The sequence below is a fragment of the Nesoenas mayeri genome, assembly GCF_963082525.1.
Source record: "Nesoenas mayeri genome assembly, chromosome: 3".
Taxonomy (NCBI): Eukaryota; Metazoa; Chordata; class Aves; order Columbiformes; family Columbidae; genus Nesoenas; species Nesoenas mayeri.
In genome coordinates this window covers 61474125-61493523 of record NC_137544.1, presented here as the reverse complement: position 1 = coordinate 61493523, position 19399 = coordinate 61474125, and the positions used below count along the sequence as shown (strand labels likewise).

Sequence of the window (19399 nt, the reverse complement as noted above, 5' to 3'; positions counted from 1 at the left end):
ACTAGAAAATGCAGCTTACTGTATTCCCATTTAAACATCATTGTCATTTACAGAGTGTATTCCCATTGGGAAAAAATAGTCAGGTTTTGAGTACATGTTGTACAAATAGTTATGCATAATATGCATATACAGGTACATGGTACACACTATTGTCCTCTCTGGATAACAGCTTTAGGATGGTGAGGTGGCCGTAGGACACTCAGTATCACTCAGCTTGCTGTGGTTGTGCAGGAATGAGCTCCGAAAAGGAGCAAAGTCATGGACATAATGCTGCTATATTTATGAAAATGCTGTACTGGAAAACATACAGGTCTGACTCGAAGCATCTCTCTGAAAGGCAGTTTGATCTGGATCTGGTCTGACAGGACTCTGGAGCATGTTTGTAGGTCACACTGCTCCCTCCCCAGGTACCAGCCTGGAATTTAACCTCCCCAACTCGCTCAGGTGCTTTGGCGGAGATAAACATAATTTGCGATGACATCTAGGCTACACCACAAGTTAATGCTTCTTCTGGTGCATTATTCAAAATACCTGCCAGGAGACTGGCTTCAGCTGCCTAAATGTGCATCTACAGTGCATTTGTGGCTAAAGCTGTACTCAGAGTAGCAGAACTAAACTGAACTGCCACCCTCAGGAAAACTTTATTAGAACAATTTCACATGAAGCAGCTTATGTAACTAGTTCTTAAATACACTGGCTTCCTAGAAACACTGTCAAGCACTTATCCTCAACTAATTTGTCCATTTTTTTTTTTTAAAGGAGTACCTGGAAATATTGTCCATACAGATTTCTTGAAATCATTGCACTGGAGCAACTCTTCAAACTATCAATTTTCCTTAAGAATGCAATTTCAAATCAAAAATGCTGAACACGTCTTGCCTTGAAAATCAAATCTATAGATCTAAGTTGGTGTGGACCTCTGAGCGAAGGCAGACAGTTGTTTTTTAGCATCACCAACAACATTAACAGTCTTGACTTGGATCCTGTCTGCATGTTTTAGAGAGCACTAAACAGCTCTTTTGTCCTTGCCTTTTTCTCTGGTACAAAATAAATACAGGAAAGGGGACAGTTTGGGTCTTCATCATAAGCTTAATGCATGTTTACAAAGTAAAAACTGACTGGTATGTAGGGAAGCAGGAAAAAAAAAATCCAGATTATTTGGGCATATATCATATTTTGGGTTGCAAAACAAAGTATGTCATACTGACTTTTGTCCTGACAGGTATTCAGGCTTGAATATGTGACTGGGTCACCAAACTCATATTCTTCAACCCAGCCAGATCACCTCTTCCAAATAGCTGTCAGAACACTGAAACATATTTTTGGTGTAGGGGTTCATTTTCCTTCAAACTGCTTTGTTCATACCTAGCTCTGCCCTTTGTGGCTGACTTTGGAATGAATTGCTTTCTTATAGATCAGAAAAAAAATCCATTACAGAGCAAACATCTCATATTTGCTTGAGAAGGACAGGAACAAGAACATGAATTTTGCAAAATTATTGACATTTCCAGTTTCCAAAAAAATGCATATTGTTTGTTTGTTTGTGCTGGTTTTTTTTTAAAGTCCTTGAAACCAGGATCCCCATCATACAATTATCAGACCACAGAATTTCAGGCAATACCAAACATGAATTATGCTGCAGTAGACCAATCCTTTAGGACTGTTCTTTTATACCAGATGGCGGTGACACAAAGGTGTCATTAATGGTTAGTGGTTTGATATGGAACCATAAAGTCAGTCCTGTGGCATTCACTGGTTCATGCTGCGTCATCTCAGCAAAGGCTCTACCACTGTTTCAACACGCTTAATAGTCACTTTGTGCTCCTGGAGTAGAAGAGAATCTCAGCCTATTTCTGAAACATGCAACTGTTTCTGGATAAAACTGCTAAGTATCAGTGGCAACATAACCAGTTTTCAGCATGTAAGAACTTCATGCTTCTCTTATACTTGTTCTTTCATTCAAGTGTTGTGGTTTTTTTTGTGACAAATAAACTAAATAAAGATAACCAAATTCACATAGATGTGAATGGCAAAAGTGACACTGCTGTCAGTGGGAGAAATCCCTTGAAGTGGAAAGAATACCTCCAGCAAACCTTTGGAGGGGAGATGAGAAACAAGAAAAACACAACATGAGTTTTCAAAATTCATTCCAACATGAGAGGCATGGAAAAGATAATATCATATGCATTTCAACCCTCCTTTTGCTCAAGTTCCCAGCAAAAACCTATGCTCGCAAGGGAAATAGCTGTGAAGTTTAAGATGTTACCGTCACTCACCAAAGGTTACACAAACCTGCACCTCAGCACTTTCACAGCTTAGTCAAAGCCACTTTGAAAAGCACATTTATCTCCAACCACTGGATTTTGCGTGGAAACAGCTGTGAGGTGAGGTGAGTGCTTACACTGCACTCCATCAGTTTCTCTAACAGTCTCTGCTGAAAACACACACTGGTAACATCTCACATTGTACCAGGTAGATTTGCCTGGAGCTCATCTAACCCCTCTTGAGGGTTCCACCAAGCTCCCAGATCTCACATAGATGGAGACAGAATTAGCTAAGCTACTCCTTCACTAATTTCCCAGCATAATCATAGGCAGGTAACCACTCTACTGAACAACACTTTTATGCTGTTGTCGAAGATCTCTGTACCTTCCTACTTCCCATTAGTCAGGAGAATGTCTCGCTATTTTGGAATCACCAGTGCTCCTGGCTAATCTACAAACTTCCCTCAGACCCATGGCTGGCAAGGTCACAAACCCATCACAGGGGACTTCTGACTGTCCTACTGTTTTCAAAAATAGGTAATGCCTTCCCCATAGTTAGCTTTTCTATTATTGTGTCAAGTGCTCCAGGAACTCCACCTCATGCCCAGGTCATTTGCTGTGGTAATTATTTCCTTCATAGAGGCGTGGCTCCACACATGTGAAGCAATGTTCATGTTTGATTTTCTCTGAAAAAAAAAAATAGAAACAAAGTAGTCAGTGCTTGTAAATAACCTGAAGAAGCCCACACAATTCCGGGACTCGCAGATACACTGAGGTCGAGGCCTTGAATATACAACCTTGTACACATTGTTCCTCTTCTGCTCTCAGCAACAAAGTGAAAATGAATCTCAACTCTCCTGGGCCGTACATGGTCACACTCTCCTCTGGTTGTTACAAATTTGTTTCAATGCCAAGTTTCTCTGCGTCTTACTACACGGCATTCACAGAAGCCCCGAATACATTCATTAGCACTGTTAAGAGGATAAATCCAGAACGAGAGAGACATAAAGGTCTCTTCATAGTCCTGTCTCAGCTCCAACTCAGCAACAAGCCTTAAATTTACTGGTACCTGAATTTTCAAGGTGGAGACCCCTTCAGTGCTTTAAGAGCTGTTGTGAACACAGAGAACTATACCCTGGCTGGGCAGACCAGTAGCCTCCTATACCAAAAGCAGACAATCACAAAGCGCCCGGTATCTGTCAGCATAGTCAGGCTGTCCTGTGAACCCAGACAATGACTCAGGCTGCCAACAAAACACAGGCGGAAGAAAAAACAACTGTGGTTATCTGGTAACGCAGAGCTGTCTGGTCTCACCCCTAATGCAGAAGGCCTGGGTCTCAGTCCTCCTTCTTTCCACCTCTGGGGCACAGGCACTTGTCAGGTCTGGTCTGGAAGCAGAAGAGCTGCATTTGAGTGATGGGGCACTGGAGCCAGTAAGCCAGTTAGCTGTGCTGAGCTCCTGCTCTACTTCTTTAGTCCAGCTGGCTTGGATCCAGACAGCTCAAGTTTCTCTGCTTATCACTTCCCTGCTCTCCAGATCCTGGGCCAGCACAGGCAGAGGCAGCCCAGATCTGTTTGCACACAGGATTTAAGTTGTTTTGCTGCTGCATGAGGCAGAACAAAGAAAGATGAAAGGGGCAGCAGCTGGAATTACACAGCTTCGTAAAGATTCCATAACTATGCATGCATTTCCCATGTCTGGAAACAAGGAGACAATTCTCAAGCATTTTGACTTGTAAAAGGCTGCAAAGTAAAAGGAAATTCAGCCATCCTGCAACTTTAAGAGCTGCAGCTGCAAAGCGGAAGTACAGAGCACTAAGCAGTTTGCTTACCCACTGCTGCTTTCCTGAAGCCACTCTTTCTCCCTGCTGGAGGGAGCATTTTTACCTGCTAAGAAGAATTATTAGTAAGCTAGAAAACAACCAAGAGGGCTTTTTTTTCCTTCTCTCACATTTTGTGCCTGGAGTGATTTAGAGAAAGTATGATTTCTGTGAGGAAAATAATCACAGTCCGAAGCTGCCGTAGCATCTTCTGGTTAAGACTGCATGAAAGCATTCAGGAAACTCCTCACCCATTTCCTTCAAAAATCTAGAGGACAAAAGAATGAAAGCGCATTACATTGCCGGAGATGAACGAGGTACATCTATCATTTGTGGCTTTTTATGCACAATCTGGTCACTCCAATGGACAGTCATTCTTCAATTGAATCATGCTGCAAAACTATTTCTATCTCACTGTCATGCTTTCTGTACAGTTACTTAACCACGCTCCTTACAGAAATTCAGTTTGCTTTCATTTCAGATTGCAAATAAAAAGAGAAACAATAAGAATTGCATAAATTGAGTTATGTGTTTTAATTTTGTACTTTCATGGCACATTTTGATTTGTAAACATGAAATTACCAGTCCCCTTCTTCATATGTTGAAAATAACCACCAGACATTTGAGAGCGTATACCTGAGATATAAAAACAAAAATTTAAAAAAGCATAATCTGGCATCTTTTACCTTACATACAGTACCATTTTAGGAAGAATTACAAAAGGGAATGTTTTCCAAAATACAACAGTTTCCTTTTGACTATAAAGATATAGAAAATACATCAAAACACCGTAGAACAATCAGCCTTATTCAGAGGATGTTGCAAGTCATTGTCTCAATTGTATTAATGCATAGCAGAAACACTACATCAGTCCTGCAGTAGCATGATATCAACATTGTCATGAACACCTTGTAAAAGTAGCTCCCCTGGATAAGTGACAATCTTCCGTCGTTTTGCCGCCTTAAGAGTTCCTACAAGGGCTTCAAAGAGGTTGGCACACTTTTCATCAGCGAAGAGCACACCAAATTTCACGCTCACTTGTCCATCAGCATCTAAATCAAAGGTATAACATGAAAACACATGCAGATTTTCTTTCAGTTAGAAGATTACTGGGGAAACAAAGTGACACACAGTCAGAACATTGAAAGTAAACTCCAAGGTGTACCCCCAGTTTATTGGGGAACATATTATGAATGCTGATGATAAACAGTAGGCAAAACTCCTGCCTGGTATGACTTTCCCTTTTTTCCAGAGACTCCTATCAAGGACCATCTGCTATGTCTATTTTTACTGATGACTTCCTGAAACCTATGTCCAGAACAGGCTACTGAAACTCTTCAAAGCATAAGGAATTGTTAGAAATTTTTTTACAAATATATTTTTTCACTTACTAATATTTATTCATATTTAAGGTTCACATTGAAAAAGGTGCAATGTGAATTCACTTCTCACACAAAGGAAGAATTTTAAAATATATGTTAAGGTTAGGTAGGCTATTCCTAAAAGGCAGGTGCAGTCACACAAAATGCAAGATGTGTATATCCATTTATACTTCGAAAAACAAACGGAACTGAACAAAATTCATCAGAACCTAAATATATGAGCAGGTAGCACATCCACAAGTTGCATAAATATTTGTAAAGAAAGATGAACTTTGGCAATGAGAAATAACCTTCAGGGAACAGGCTACCTTCTAAGCAAGTTTAAGGAAGGTTTGGATAACACCTATAGCTCCTGGATTAGTTTTAGGCATACAGATCAATTCCTTCCATGGTGAACAGAATTGAAGTGCATGAACTCTGAAGTTCCAAAGTTAGCAAGGAAGGAGTGAAAGGAAAAGGCACAACTTCCTTCTTTGATTGCTGAACTGGGTACCCTAAAGAAAAGGTTAATTCTGCAGTTAGTGTTAGTGGGAGCAGCATTTCAGGCCTATGCCCTCTGTGCTGCAGAGGCTTAAATGTTTAACTCCATAACAGAACCACTTTAAAGGATGGGACACAGGGAGTACCATACAGTCCAACATTAAGTATATATGCAAGTTTTCAGGTTATCTGAGCCACCTTAATTATATTTGCCAAGTTCATAGGTTGATATAACATTACTGTATGACATGTTTGTCATACACATACATGTATGTATAACATGACAACATCTCTATAGTCAGAGATATTACAATACTTACTTTTGGTTCCCAACCGCCTAATCTCCTCAACTAAGAGGCTAATTTCATGTTCCACGTTCATTGTGGTCTAAAAAGTAAAATAAATTTTGAAAAAGTTATTAGGAGACCTGTAAATCCTTTGCACCATCCTGTCCTCTTGTCAGTTCGTCAGGAATGTCACAGCACTTTGTAAATCCAAGTCACCTGGTGACACTTGGCTACAGGATAATCTGAGATTTCAGTCTTGAAAGGATAAAAAGCCTTCACACCTCCACATTTGAGGGGAAGTAAAGAGAAAATACAACCTTGGTACACTCTTAACACAAATATAGGGAGCTACTCTCAAAATATGAAAAATGTGGGATGGTTGCAGCAGGAGGTGTGTGTGTTTTGCTTTAAAGAATGTGCTTAGACCTCCATGAATCAGAGCATCCTGGTAACGTCGGAGGTCTCCAGGGGTTTTGCATCTTTCTCTCAATGCCCTCAATAAAAATTAGAACATCTTCCTTTAAATTCCTCTCTGGGATATGGGATATGTGGTAGATCTGGGTTTTTTAAACCAGACCACAGCTTTCCACTTATCCGGCAAGACACTGTGGGCATCCAGATGGTTATGGCAGGTCTATGCATATGGTTGTCTAAAAGGACAGCAGCTATCCCAAGCCAGCTACCGGGAGCAGAACTGAACCAGAGGCAAACTACACAAGCACCCCAAGAACATCAACATTTATTCCCATCATAGTGATCTCAAAGAAACGCTACACTGGCCAAACATATCCTGTGCTGTGAAACAGCAATTTCCACCAGTGTGTACCAATGCCTTGAAACAGTTTACCCATACGCAGCTTAGTAGATGGCAACGCTACAGTCACACAAAATGCTATTTAGCCACAAAGCATCCATCCATCCATTCATAACTGCAGGCACCTGAAAGGTGTTTTGGGATCTACGCTATGCAAAGCATCATCCAACACAATAAAACCTTTGAATGTGAAACTCCTTAAGCAAAAACTGGCATCAGGGTAAGCATAAGAAACCGGGCCCCACAGACAAAGCAAAGTGTTGAATGCAGCTTCCATGTGCGCCAACAATGCAGCCTGGAACAAAAGCCTTCGAGGGAGCTGCTGGAGCTCAGCACTGTTCAAACCAGGCTCAGTGAGCACTGAGTGCCTATTGTTCAAGAAACCAGGGTTTCTGCACAGATCTGGTAAGTTAGCAGAGTTAAAAACTTGACATCTGGATGCATGACTAACTCTTCCTAAGAGGAAAGCTTCCCCTCTTCTCCTTTTTTATTGAGTTAAAATAGTAAGAGTGACACAGGTCCACCTCCTGAGCCCTCACGATTTACCCAGGAGGCAAAACCCCCTTTGTAACAGAGTCTGATTTTCAGATCCCAAATTTACTTGCAAAAATCTGTATTTTTAACATGCAATACTGAGCAGGCATCATATCAGCAGGGGTTTCAGGCAAAGGCCCATCCAAACCCCTGCTGCATTCCTAATGCCGGGAAACAACAAACACACTCAGGTGGACATTAGCAGACTGACCTCTAACATTGGAACAGGATGCGCTGCCTCGGTGCCACTGCCTTAGAGGAGTTCTACATGCTTTCACCTTTAGTTTAACTGAGCACTAGATATATTGCTACAAGTCATCAAGAAAAATATGACCAGTCTACCAAACAGCTTACACCATCATTATTAATTTGTCAAACTGCCAATTTTATTATTGGTCATTACAATGGGATAATTAGCTTCCCTTAAAAGATGTTCTTTTAACTTTAAAAGTGTTTGTTTGTTTGTTTTTACTTTAACTCTTTAAATTTATGTAAATTTAAAATTATTTTCCCTCACACACACACTTCTAATTCAAATAGCAACATTTAGAATTTTAAAAATATGTATTCTATATTATTATGCAACACTTTTGAGACCAGAGAACCGTGGCTGTGTAAGGAAGAAGGGATTGTAGGCATTTTAAGCACACTTAAATATTTACTTTATATTGTCATACACTCAATGCACAAACTATGAAAAGTGCACGCCAACTATTCAGTATTTCAGAAGCGATTACATTGCTGGAAGCCAGCACGATTTTTCAGTACGTATTAGGAAAGCTAAACTTCCCTTTATTGGCTGAAAATTCACCTAACAGTTATTTAGCACAAATGCATCTTCCCAACCCACCGCACCGCCCTCCCCCGCTGCAGGCACCGCGGATACCTGAGAACACGGCTCCTCGGGGCGCTCCCTCTGCCTTCCAGAGCACCCCCGGCAGGAGCCCCCGCCTCCCCGGGCTCTGCCGGGGCACGGCCGGGCCGGGGCTCCCACCGCCGCCTGCGCAGGGCGCACCGGGAAACGGGTGCGAAGGGCCCCGGCAGCCGCCCCCGCCCGGGCCGCACGTCTCTCCCCGGGAGCGGAGGGAAGGGCGCTCCCTCCGCCGCGGCACCCCCGGCCCGCTCCCGCTCCCCGCCCCGCCACTCACCCGCTGCTGCCGCCGCTCTCGCCGGGAGGTGCCGCCGGCGGGAGCCGCGTCAAGGAGCTCGGAGGCGGCGGGGCAGGCGGCGGAAGGCGGGGGCAGGGCGAGGGGGCGGGCGGTGGCTAAGCGGCCTCCGCTGGGGCCGGGCCGCCTCCCGGCGCAGGGCTCCCCGCCGCCCCGGTGCGGCGCCCTCGGCCGCGCTGGGTGCCGCTGTCGCTCGCTGCAGCGGGAGTGTCCCTGCTCTGACGGGATCCCTCTCCCCGTGCCGTGCGAGGGCTGCCGGGCGGCAGCATCCTGCGGGCACCGCGTCCCTGGCGCCAGGCCCGGCTCTCCCTCGGGCCCTGGCAAGGGCCTGGGCCGGCGTTCCCAGTGGGAGCACCGTGTTCTTCTCCCGCTGTGAGGACCTCGCGTTTTTCCGCATCAGCGACGCCCAAGTTCGCGCTTTTTCACCAGCACACCTCGTTCTTTTTTGTGGCAAAGGTTTGTTAGGCGAGGTGCCTTCCAAGGCCAGCCGTTCAGTAACTCCTACTGTTCCAGGAGAGTTACTGCAAACACACTCTGCTCCTTCAGTCACTTTCTGATACCATACCTGGCTCATACTCTTTACTGGCTTCCGCAGGTGACACCATCCCACATTCTCATGCCCCACACATTCCGTAGAATCCTTTTGGTTGGAAGAGACCCTTAAGATCATTGAGTCCAACCATAACCTAACTTTAGCACTAAACTATGACCCTAAGAACCTCATCTAAACACCTTTCAAACACCTCCAGGGATGGTGACTGCACCACTTTTCTGGACAGCCTGTTCCAGTGCTTCACAAACCTTTCTGTGAATAATTCTTTTCCTAACATCCACTCTAAACCTCCCCTGGTGCAACTTGAGCCCATTTCCTCTTGTCCTATCACTTGCTACCTGGGAGAAGAGACCAACATCCTCCATGCTACAACCTCCTTTCAGGTAGTTGTAGACAGTGATAAAGTCTCCCCTCAGCCTCCTTTTCTCCAGGTTAAACAGCCCCAGTTCTCTCAGCCACTTCTCATCAGACTTGTGCTCCAGGCCGCTCACCACCCTCCTCTGTACTCTCTCCAGGACCTCAACGTCTTTCTTGTAGTGAGGGGCCCAAAACTGAACACAGTATTTGAGGTGCGTCCTCACTAGTGCAGAGTACAGGGGAATTTGTTCTTACAAAAGCGGTTCTCTTTCCAGAAAGAGAGAATGAGCCAGGTGAGCATCATTTGCCTTCAATAAAGTCATGTTGCAGTTTATCTAATTTTTCATTCAGTGCCATGTCTTTGTGCAGAGAACGCAATCTCATTTTTTCCATCTTGTATCTTGGTATTTGCTACTGCTCTTGTCTTCCTTGCTTCTTCTTTATCTCACAGAAGTGTTTACATCTTCTCTCAAGGACGCAGGCATTAAAACTGAGAGCTGCATTAACTCCTACAAAGCAACGAGGCTGCCACCAACCCACTAGTCAGAGGCAAGGCTCACACCAGACGTCTCCAGAAAATTCTCACTCTCACAGCTCAAGGCATTGCCATTCCCAGCTGTCTCTCCCACCTCCTTATCAGGCATCACTGCCTGTAGAGCAGAGTTGGTATGAGAAGCTATTTCCAGCTCTTGCAATTCACATTTTCATGCATTAGCTTCCTCAGACTGCGAGCTGTGGCAGTTGGCTCTGGCTCCTTACTACTTTCTCCCATCCCCGGTGTAAGGACGAATAAATAGCTCATGGCCCCTTAAAACACTAGAGCAAGCTCTGCTAGGGTTCATTTGGCAGAACCTGCAGCTAGATAAAAGATTTGCACAGTGGAAATGATGCCAAGATCATAACATTTTACCACTCCAGGGATATACAACTGGAGGCCAAACTCTTTGCTTTTCTGAGGGATTTTTTTTTTTTTTTTAATGTTGGTGTTTTTATTAAAGATTTCTTAAAAGATTAATTTTTCCTTAGAATAATCACTATTTATCAGTAATAGAATCTTTAGTTAGTAAAAAAAAAAAATAAAAAATGCCATGCTGCTTTCTGCACAAGGAGCTATATATTCAGCAGATGATAGCACATCAAAGCATTTTCCTGAACAGATTAGCTGTATTTAACATCAGTAAGTGGTGCTCTTTTCAAAAAACAAACCCTGATAGTTAGGAAAACATTCTTAAGTCGATAATGAAATTAATGACACTTAAATCTTCTGAACTGAATCAAAAAACAGTGGAGAACTCTCAGAAAAATGTAATATCTGAAAAGTATTGATGCTCTGTGCGTATGATGGCCTGTGTGCTTATATGAAGGCATATTGCTTTTCCTAAGGTCTTTGTTTCGTTGGCCAACACAATGCTAAATACTACAATAAAAAGAATAGACTTTTAAGGAAAATCTGATACAAAGCTTTTAAAGGACAATCTATTTAGTATGTTAGCAAATATGGAAAATATTCCAGTTATTTAGCAGTATAGAATAAAAGTGCTTATCTTCTATTTTTGTTGTTAACAACATGCTTTCAGTTGTGTCATGGGCACACTCCAGATTTCATAATCATCAGAACACCATTATATTTGAATAAATAATGTAGGCCGTTGCTTGGCATAACGTGATTGTTGTAATGGAAAATTTATGTTTGATCAAGTAATAGTTAGGGACTTTTCAGACCAAATTTGTTATTACTATCATTGTAATCTTCATCATTATATCTATTTTAGAGATTATTTTTCAAGTCTGTTTTGAATCATAGCCCCTAATTTATAAGAAGATCAACTATTTATCTGATAAAGTTGAACAAAACACAGTAATTCTTTATCTGTTTTATTTTAACCTTTTTTTTTGAGGAAGTGCATTTATTTTTTTTTTTTTTATTCCTGTCTTTTGAAAAGAAAGTGTTATGCACACTGTTAAGTGTTGGTTCCCAGGAACACACCAGGAGATTATTGAAACACAGTATGCTTTCATTACAATTTATTGAATCATCCTTCCTTGTCATGTAATATTAAAAAAATTCTAGGAAAATAAGTAATCAAAACCATCTGTTACCATGACAATCAACAGAGCAATGATGCTGCCAAAGTATGAAAATGAGCTGGCCAGCACCAGGAGCAAGTGACTGATGATATCCTTACAGAGGCAGCGGCAGAGAGCAGCAAATGTGAAAATTAGAGAGATCACGTTTTTCAGTTCTTCTACTTCCACAAATGATACTTGGAAAAAAAAAAAACCAAACAAGCAGAATTGTCCTTTACAAGCTCACATGATAGACATGGAAATATTGCTCCTACCTATTTCATATCACTGGCTAAGGTCATCACTGGACTCATAATTCATTATGCATTTTAGACACATTTACTAAGAGTGCTCCCCAAAAGTCATAAGAACCTGTTTTAAAACAGATTATTCTAATTTGACCTTCGTTGGCACCTTACTGTACTGTTACTTTCCCCCTAGATACACATTTTAACATGAAGGCAGCCAAACAGGGAAATTATGCAATGCAAGATCAGAAAAAAAAAACATAGCTTGAGAACACCTCAGTAAATTTACTGGATCTGATCAAACAATCAATTTAATCCAACATTTTGCCTTCAGCAGTGACAAAAAACAGGCATTCAGAAAACACTATAATCAACAAAAACTATTGTTTGGTTTCTCTCCTGGCTGCCAACACTTATTGGAGCAAGTAATTATTCCATCTTGTCCCTTCTCCATCACATTCCTGCCTATAGCTTTCCCATCACTCATCCTATTTTCAAGCTGAAGAGCCCTAGTTTTATTTACTCTCATGTAAGATGAATGCCTTTCCATGTTGCTCATCCTCCTTGTTTCTTTATAGTTTTTCAAATAACTCCACGTTCTCTTCTGGGATAGAATGAGTAGAACTGTCAGCATTATTCAGTATGTGAGTATAGCATGTACAAAGACATAATGATATTTTCTGTTTTGTTCTTGCTTCTAATAATTCCAAGCATTTAACTTGTCTTTTTGGAAAGTGCTGAGCACTACCCACAGTGGTTTCAAAATCTATTTCCAAAGTTATAATAATTACTAGTTCTGTTACAGATAATTAAGATTATTTTCCTCCAAGTATATTACTTTGCCCTTTTCAGTACCATGGGCTGTTTTATGCTATGATTTCAAATAGGATGACACAAACTTTGTCACCTCTTTACCCATGTCATCAACGACAACTTTGAACAATACACGTCCAAGTAGAGATGGCCTAAGAGCACCCCAGTAAACTTTCTCCCGCATGAACGTCAACAATCAGCTCTACTCTTTGTCTCCTCCTGTCTTCTTACCTCATAAGAAATTAGTTTTGAAGAAGAATTTCATGTTTACAGTAAACATGTTGTAAGCGCATCTGTTGTAAGAGGTTTCTCCAAAGACAGCACAGGCTAAGCCTGAAAAACATAGCAGAAAGTTACAAGGTCATTTGCTGAGTAACGACCATTTTTTCTGTTTTCCAGCATATATATTTCTGTTGAGATCCTCCCCAGCTACAAACCATTAGAACTGCCACCAGGATTTGTAGATTTCACTGCTAGACTTCTTACTTAGTCCAGGTCTTACTTTGTTCTTTCAATGCACTTTTGTTTGACTTGCTGCTTGAGTAGAAACATGAGTTCCTGCCACGTGTGCCTGCGTCTCATCTCTTTAACACCAGCCACTTAGACCTGTGCAAAGTGCCAGAGATTGTCCTTACTGTATCCAAAGCTGGAACAGAAACTACAATGGTGTGAGTCAATCAGGAGTGTGCGTATGTGTCTTGTCTTAGCCCACTCCCATCATGTATCTGCGCCGTCGACCTGCCGTGAGTCACTTCTCAACATGGGTGTGGTGTATTCTGCAACCCACTGTAGGGTTATGACTCAACATGAAATTGTAAAGCCACTTCAGCCCAGGCCAAAACAGGTCTTTAAAATATGTCTTTGCATGATATAAAGATCACAAGTGGTAGAGGATCCACTACATTCCTTATTCCTGTGGACTTGGTAACACCACAGGAAAAGTAAGATATCTTTTCCTAGAACAAGACAGAGTTCTTGGTTGCAATGCAAAATTTAAAACCACAGCAAGTCAATGCTGTTATAGAAATCTGAGGGCAGTAAGCAATATTCAGAGAGTATGGTTTTTAGAGATAGTCAGAAGAACAACTATTTTCTTTGAGACAAGCCAATCAACCAGGAAAACAGCACTCTATCTTCTTATGAACTCCATTTCCAAAGCATATTCATCATTCTTGGACCAATCATTAGCAGCATTGGCTGCTCTGTCTTAAGTCAGCAGTTGTTTCAAGGGAGAAAATTATTTTATCAAAATAAAAAGCATAGTGATGGTCTGTAAAACTTTCCAAGAATTTTCTTTGTTTTAAAACGTTAATTGTATGGGCTCTAAACTTTACTTCTCCTATAATGACCACAAAAGCCCAACCAAAAAAATAACAACAAAGAAACCCACACTGTTTTTCTCTCTTTCAGCGAGCTGAAAAAGTAACTTAACAAAATATACACATTTCTTTTTATGTAAAAGCAAACATGATGGACCAGTCTCAGAACAAGAGAGACTACAAGTACAAGCACAGTGACTAATGACAGTCTTGGCACTTGAATGAACACTTCTGTTGAGGTAAATGGAGTGATTCACTTACACTGTTACTCACCTGTGTCTGTCCAGGAGAGGAAACTCATTTCAGAAATCGCCTCAGGGCATCAGACCCTTCTTGTTATCCACTAAGTGCCTCAAACAATGGAATACTGCTTCTTCCGAAATTAAACATGCAAATCTTTACCACAGTTGAATAGAAAAGAGAAGGAGTACTTTAAATCTTGATGTAGATCACCAAAGTGACTTGCTCTACCCCTAACTCAAGAGTAAACCTCTGTATGTAATGACAGAAAGGTGCTGTATTAGTGCAGGCTAAAAGACTGGGCCCGTAACATTAGTTATACAGCACACATTTTTAAAAGAACTACAGGGTGACCCTAGTAATGTGCCTGAGAGTAGTTACTCGAAAATGGTAAGACTGAACTCAAAAAAACCTCCCTAAATGTGCACAAAGTCAGAATTAGTAGGGGGTGTATTTTGAGCTTGGGTGATGCTTCTCTATACAAGAGGATGTGAAGTAAAGAGGATGTGCAGTAATGTCTTCAGGAAGCAGAGTATCAAAAAGTGTTTGGAGACAGTTTACAAAAAGAAGTATATAAATAGCTGATTGTATTTAGTGTGTTATACAGTGTTCTTTGCTGTAACAGCTGAATATTTGAGAGAGATGAACATGAAGACTTACTATTTTCTCAGATTCCTGGTACCAAAAAGCTCGTGTGGCAAGGAAACAGCAGTATATCTCCTGATCTCCAGACAGCATGGTAACAACTGAATCATCCAGTCCCTCTGTCCTCTTGTTTGGTATGCATCATGAAAAAAAAATCACCTCCTCTTCTCCCTTTCCCTCTACACATATGCATACTGACATTTTGGGGGCTTTTTTTTGAAAACCAACTGGCTTTGCATAAAGATGTCAAACAATGGTAGCAGAGATGACAGTTACATTAATATAAAATTACTATTCACATCCACATCAAATACAGCTCTAGGTGTAATATCTTTATCTATTAGTTTCATATAAATTTCCTTGCTAAAGCTCGGGCATTTATAATGACTCATAACAGAAGTACATCAAATCTTTTCCTGAAGGAAATCTTACTGAAATGGAACTGTGGACTGACATTTGTCAGAATACATTTACTTAACATATGAAACCTTGTCATGGCAAAAGTCATTACCTTTTTTTTTTTTTGTGAAATGTTAAGACCTCCTGCTGGCCATGCAAGCATGGTTCACAGAAGCTTATAGTTGGCTAAAAGCATAAGAAAACTTTATCACTGGGTTAATGACAATTAATAATAATTTAATATAACAATCCTGTTTATAAGCATTTTTAGGGATAAACCTGTAATTTTACTAGTCTACATTCCAGGTTCTCAGCTGAAAAACAGTGCTTAAGATGCACATTGGATCATTTGAATCTGATAATCTTCACAATTACACCAAATTTATGCTGTATTTTGAAGTCAAGTACAGGAACACTCTATTAGTTCCTGCATATGAGGAAGTGTAGTTTTAGGGTCAAGTTTTTATATAAACTGCCTTTTAAGAACTCTTTTATGCTTTCAAGATGCAATGCTAGCTCTAAAATCCAAATGAGGTTCAAATTTGCAACTGATCAAATTTTATTAATTTCACTGGCACTGCAGCTACAAGTCTTTTGATCTTAAATCATTTGATTTCATGCTGTTTGAAACTGCAATACAGAACAATGATCAGACTCAATGCAACTTCCCACAGAGCACTGTTAATGGTCTCACCTAATGACCTAATAGCCTAGAAGGAATTTCTGTCATGATGTAGATGGTCAAACTGTATGCTGATTTCAAACAGTAGAAAAATATCTACCAGGGAGGTACTATGAGAGCATCAAATTAATTCGTGCTTTCAAACACACCATATGGTTTGGTTACAAATGATGTGCCAGTTTTCTTCTTCATCCAACAGCTAAGTTTTATGAGTCTTCATTAAGTTTTCATCTGCAAAATTAATTGTAATTGTGAATCCCAAACTTCTGGGGTAAGTCTTACCATTTTTTATTTTTCCTCAGGAAAATTTTGTCAAATCATCTCTGATGTGATGGAGAAGCTTAAAAACACATTTAAGAAAATTAAGTACAACCATCTTCTTGTTTGGTTCATTATTATCCTACATAATTGCGTTACATGTAGATAAAACTTGCTTCTCAAGGCATTGTGACATCATATTTTGAAGCAAATATTATTTGTTTTCTGTCATGCAAATAGCAGAAATTAATCTCGCTTCGCTTGTGTTTACCAAAGGAAGCACAAAAGCTGTCTTGCAGACAGACAAGTGTTTTCTTTGTGAACTGTTACAGAAACTTCCCAATGCACTTCCTCTGAATCCAAGTCTTCCTTACATAAGTTTAGACCAGCTTCAACTCCTGTCCGCTATGAGGAACCAGCACACTAATCCATTTTAAAAAGTTCATCTCCATTTTGAATTTAATGGAAACTTATAAAATAATATTAGATGACATGAAAGTGTGCTTCTGAAGGTCTGCAAATTTGGCAGAAACAATGAGGGAAGTGGGGCTGATGATTCCAGAATTTATATATGTATTTCTGCTCTAAAAACCAGAAATAACTGTAATTACAGTGCCAACAGGAAATGGAAGGGAATGGGAGGGGTAGCTTTATTTTTATTTAGACAATTAGTTGCATCACAGACTAAGCAAAGTAAGTCAGCGTAGGAGAGGAATGTCCCAGCTCCATAAACAAGGTATGCATGTCCATCAGAGGGAAAAGTACATATGGGCACAGGTACACCATTTGAGATAAAGTACAGAGGAAATACTACCCATCTTCCTCAGGAGCACATTCAGGAGGGGTGGGGTCTTAAAATGGAAATAAAAAACAGAACAGGGACTTATTCTCAGTTATTTCACAGAGTCATATAGCTGGACCTGTAAATAGATAGTTGACAGAAGTCCTCTGGGTGGAGGAACACTGGAGAAACAGTATCTAAAATGGAGGCAACTGATCATTAGGTATATCAGTGGGTCGGTTCTGTCTACTAGTAGGGAGACATACAAAGCCAAAGACTCCAGCCAGCCAACTTTCCCTCCTTCCTCCTATTGAATTATTTCACTTGCCAGGGGAAGCAAAGGAGAAAAGAGATCTGACGGGAAAATGTAGTGAGAGCCTAACCTCTTGTTTCTCCCTAAAAGAGTAGGTTGTGACCTTTCATGCTCTAATTCTTCAGAAGACCTCTCTTTACCCTAGCTGACATTTTCTTCTGAAAGGTGCCCTGACTATGATGCACACTGTCTAAAATGACTGGTGTTGCACTAGGATGTATATCAGCCATGGAAAACTGTTTATGTGCAGGTGCTAGCAAAGTAGGACTGTTGTGAACTGTGTAGAGAGCAATTAATAATCTCCCTCAAAAGTCAGTGGGCATTTAAGAAATCATTGGGTAAAGTGTAGTGGCTAAGATTTTGGGTGGGAGCTGAAAGATCCCTAACTTTCAGTCAGGCTTTTAAATTGTATTACTTGTGTGTAAATCTTACCTTGGTATTCATCTCACCAGATTTTAGCTACCTGACAGTAAGGTGTCTATTTTAAGTTAGTTACTTGACTAACTCTCTGTATGTATACATAGTTATGTCTTTATAGTAAAGAAGAGAGATAAAGACCTCACCTTCCATAAAGCACCACTATAGGGAGAGCTTCAATAAGCAGGTCAGAGATGACAACTGACTTTTAGACAGCTAAAGACACATGGAACAAATAATAGTTCTTCAGTCACAGCTGTAGGCTAAGAGACATAGAAACTACAGTACCAAGGCTGTATTGTTGACCCCATTCTACCAATTAACCAAAGGTTCTCTAAGCAAACACACAAATTATCCTCAATAGCAAATAGTCATCAATAAAGACTTGGTACATCAGCTAATCGTTTACTACAGATCAGAATGTTTCCATCACAGAGGCAAACAGGCAATGGAAAGACATGTATCTCACACCAGAAGAAACATGGTCATTTTTTCATTCACTTACTTTCTAAGGAATACACATCCTTCATTTTGTTACTGGGAAACAGAGTTCGTATGTGTTCCCAAGCTAAAAACTGACTGCACAGGCTATTTTTCTCATAGGTCAGATGTGAGGAAACAGAGCCATTTCACTTCCTTCAAATTCTCTATATAAAGAGAAAAGGAAAATGGGACCAGACCTATTGTTCTTACAGTTTCCTGCCTCCTTTTTCACTATGCCTCATTTGAAAAAGCAAAGGTCTGCCACTTTGAGTGCATCATCTCTATTTAGTGTATTTGTATATCTAATAATACATAAATGGCTCTCGTAGTACACAGAAAATATCAGAAGAGCCTTTATTGATAAAAAGGTTGTACGTCAAAGGTAGCTGCTGCCTCTGTTTTTCTTTCATATAAAATACAGTAGCTCTTCATTCAAAGTGTTGTCTCTCTTCCAAGAGAATAAGATCAAACCATACAAATAAATAACCTGCCCACAAGACCTCAATGAACTATTTTTGGGTTTATTTTTCTCAGCTGTTTTTCCTATGTCTTCAGTCCTTCAAATGGATGGAGTATGATGATCAAATACAAACAAGAGAAAGGTTTGAGTTATGAAGTATATTTGCCCAGTCTTGGCTACCCTAGTCCCAGGCTTTTTGCCAGCATTGCAACAATTCCCATTGGAATGAACTGGGAAGCGGTACAAGAAGTTTCTGCTCTCTTTCAGTGACAAACTGTAAGTGGAAGATCTGGGAAGGCAACCATGAGCCCAGTGTGCACTCCCAGCAGGCCCCACTTTGCTGTCCAGTGCTATTTCTTCTCTCTGTACAAGACCCTCTGTAAAGGAATTGCAGGGATCATGCCAGAGGCTTGTCCTCTCTCAGCCTCTCAGCCATTTGTAGGACACCTATGAAAAGAAGCACTACTCAGACATCTCCCTAAGCTGGCCAAGAAGAAACCTACTAGTACATCTCTCTGGGTCAGGAGAGGAAGACGGGGATGAGACAGCCTGTTACTTTCTAGCACCTGTTCGAGCTAGATCTGGGCTGCCACCTTAGCCACGTAATAGCAGCGCTT

At 40.8% G+C, this 19399-nt stretch overlaps 1 protein-coding gene across 2 annotated transcripts in view; it reads right to left on the bottom strand.

Annotated features, from left to right (window-relative positions):
* Positions 1–4676: 4676 nt before the first annotated feature.
* Positions 4677–19399, bottom strand: part of ABRACL (ABRA C-terminal like) — a 22521-nt gene continuing 7798 nt past the window's right edge. The window contains exons 3-5 of one of the 2 annotated variants that reach the window (XM_080342064.1): positions 13017–13118; positions 6267–6333; positions 4677–5136 (exon numbers count right to left, since the gene is read on the bottom strand). In XM_080342064.1, the coding sequence (XP_080198190.1) occupies positions 4952–5136; positions 6267–6327 (246 nt within the window). In that variant the 5' untranslated portion in view covers positions 6328–6333; positions 13017–13118 and the 3' untranslated portion in view covers positions 4677–4951. Of the gene's footprint in view, positions 5137–6266; positions 6334–8729; positions 8805–13016; positions 13119–19399 lie in introns of those variants that run through there. The other variant, XM_080342063.1, reaches the window with a different exon arrangement.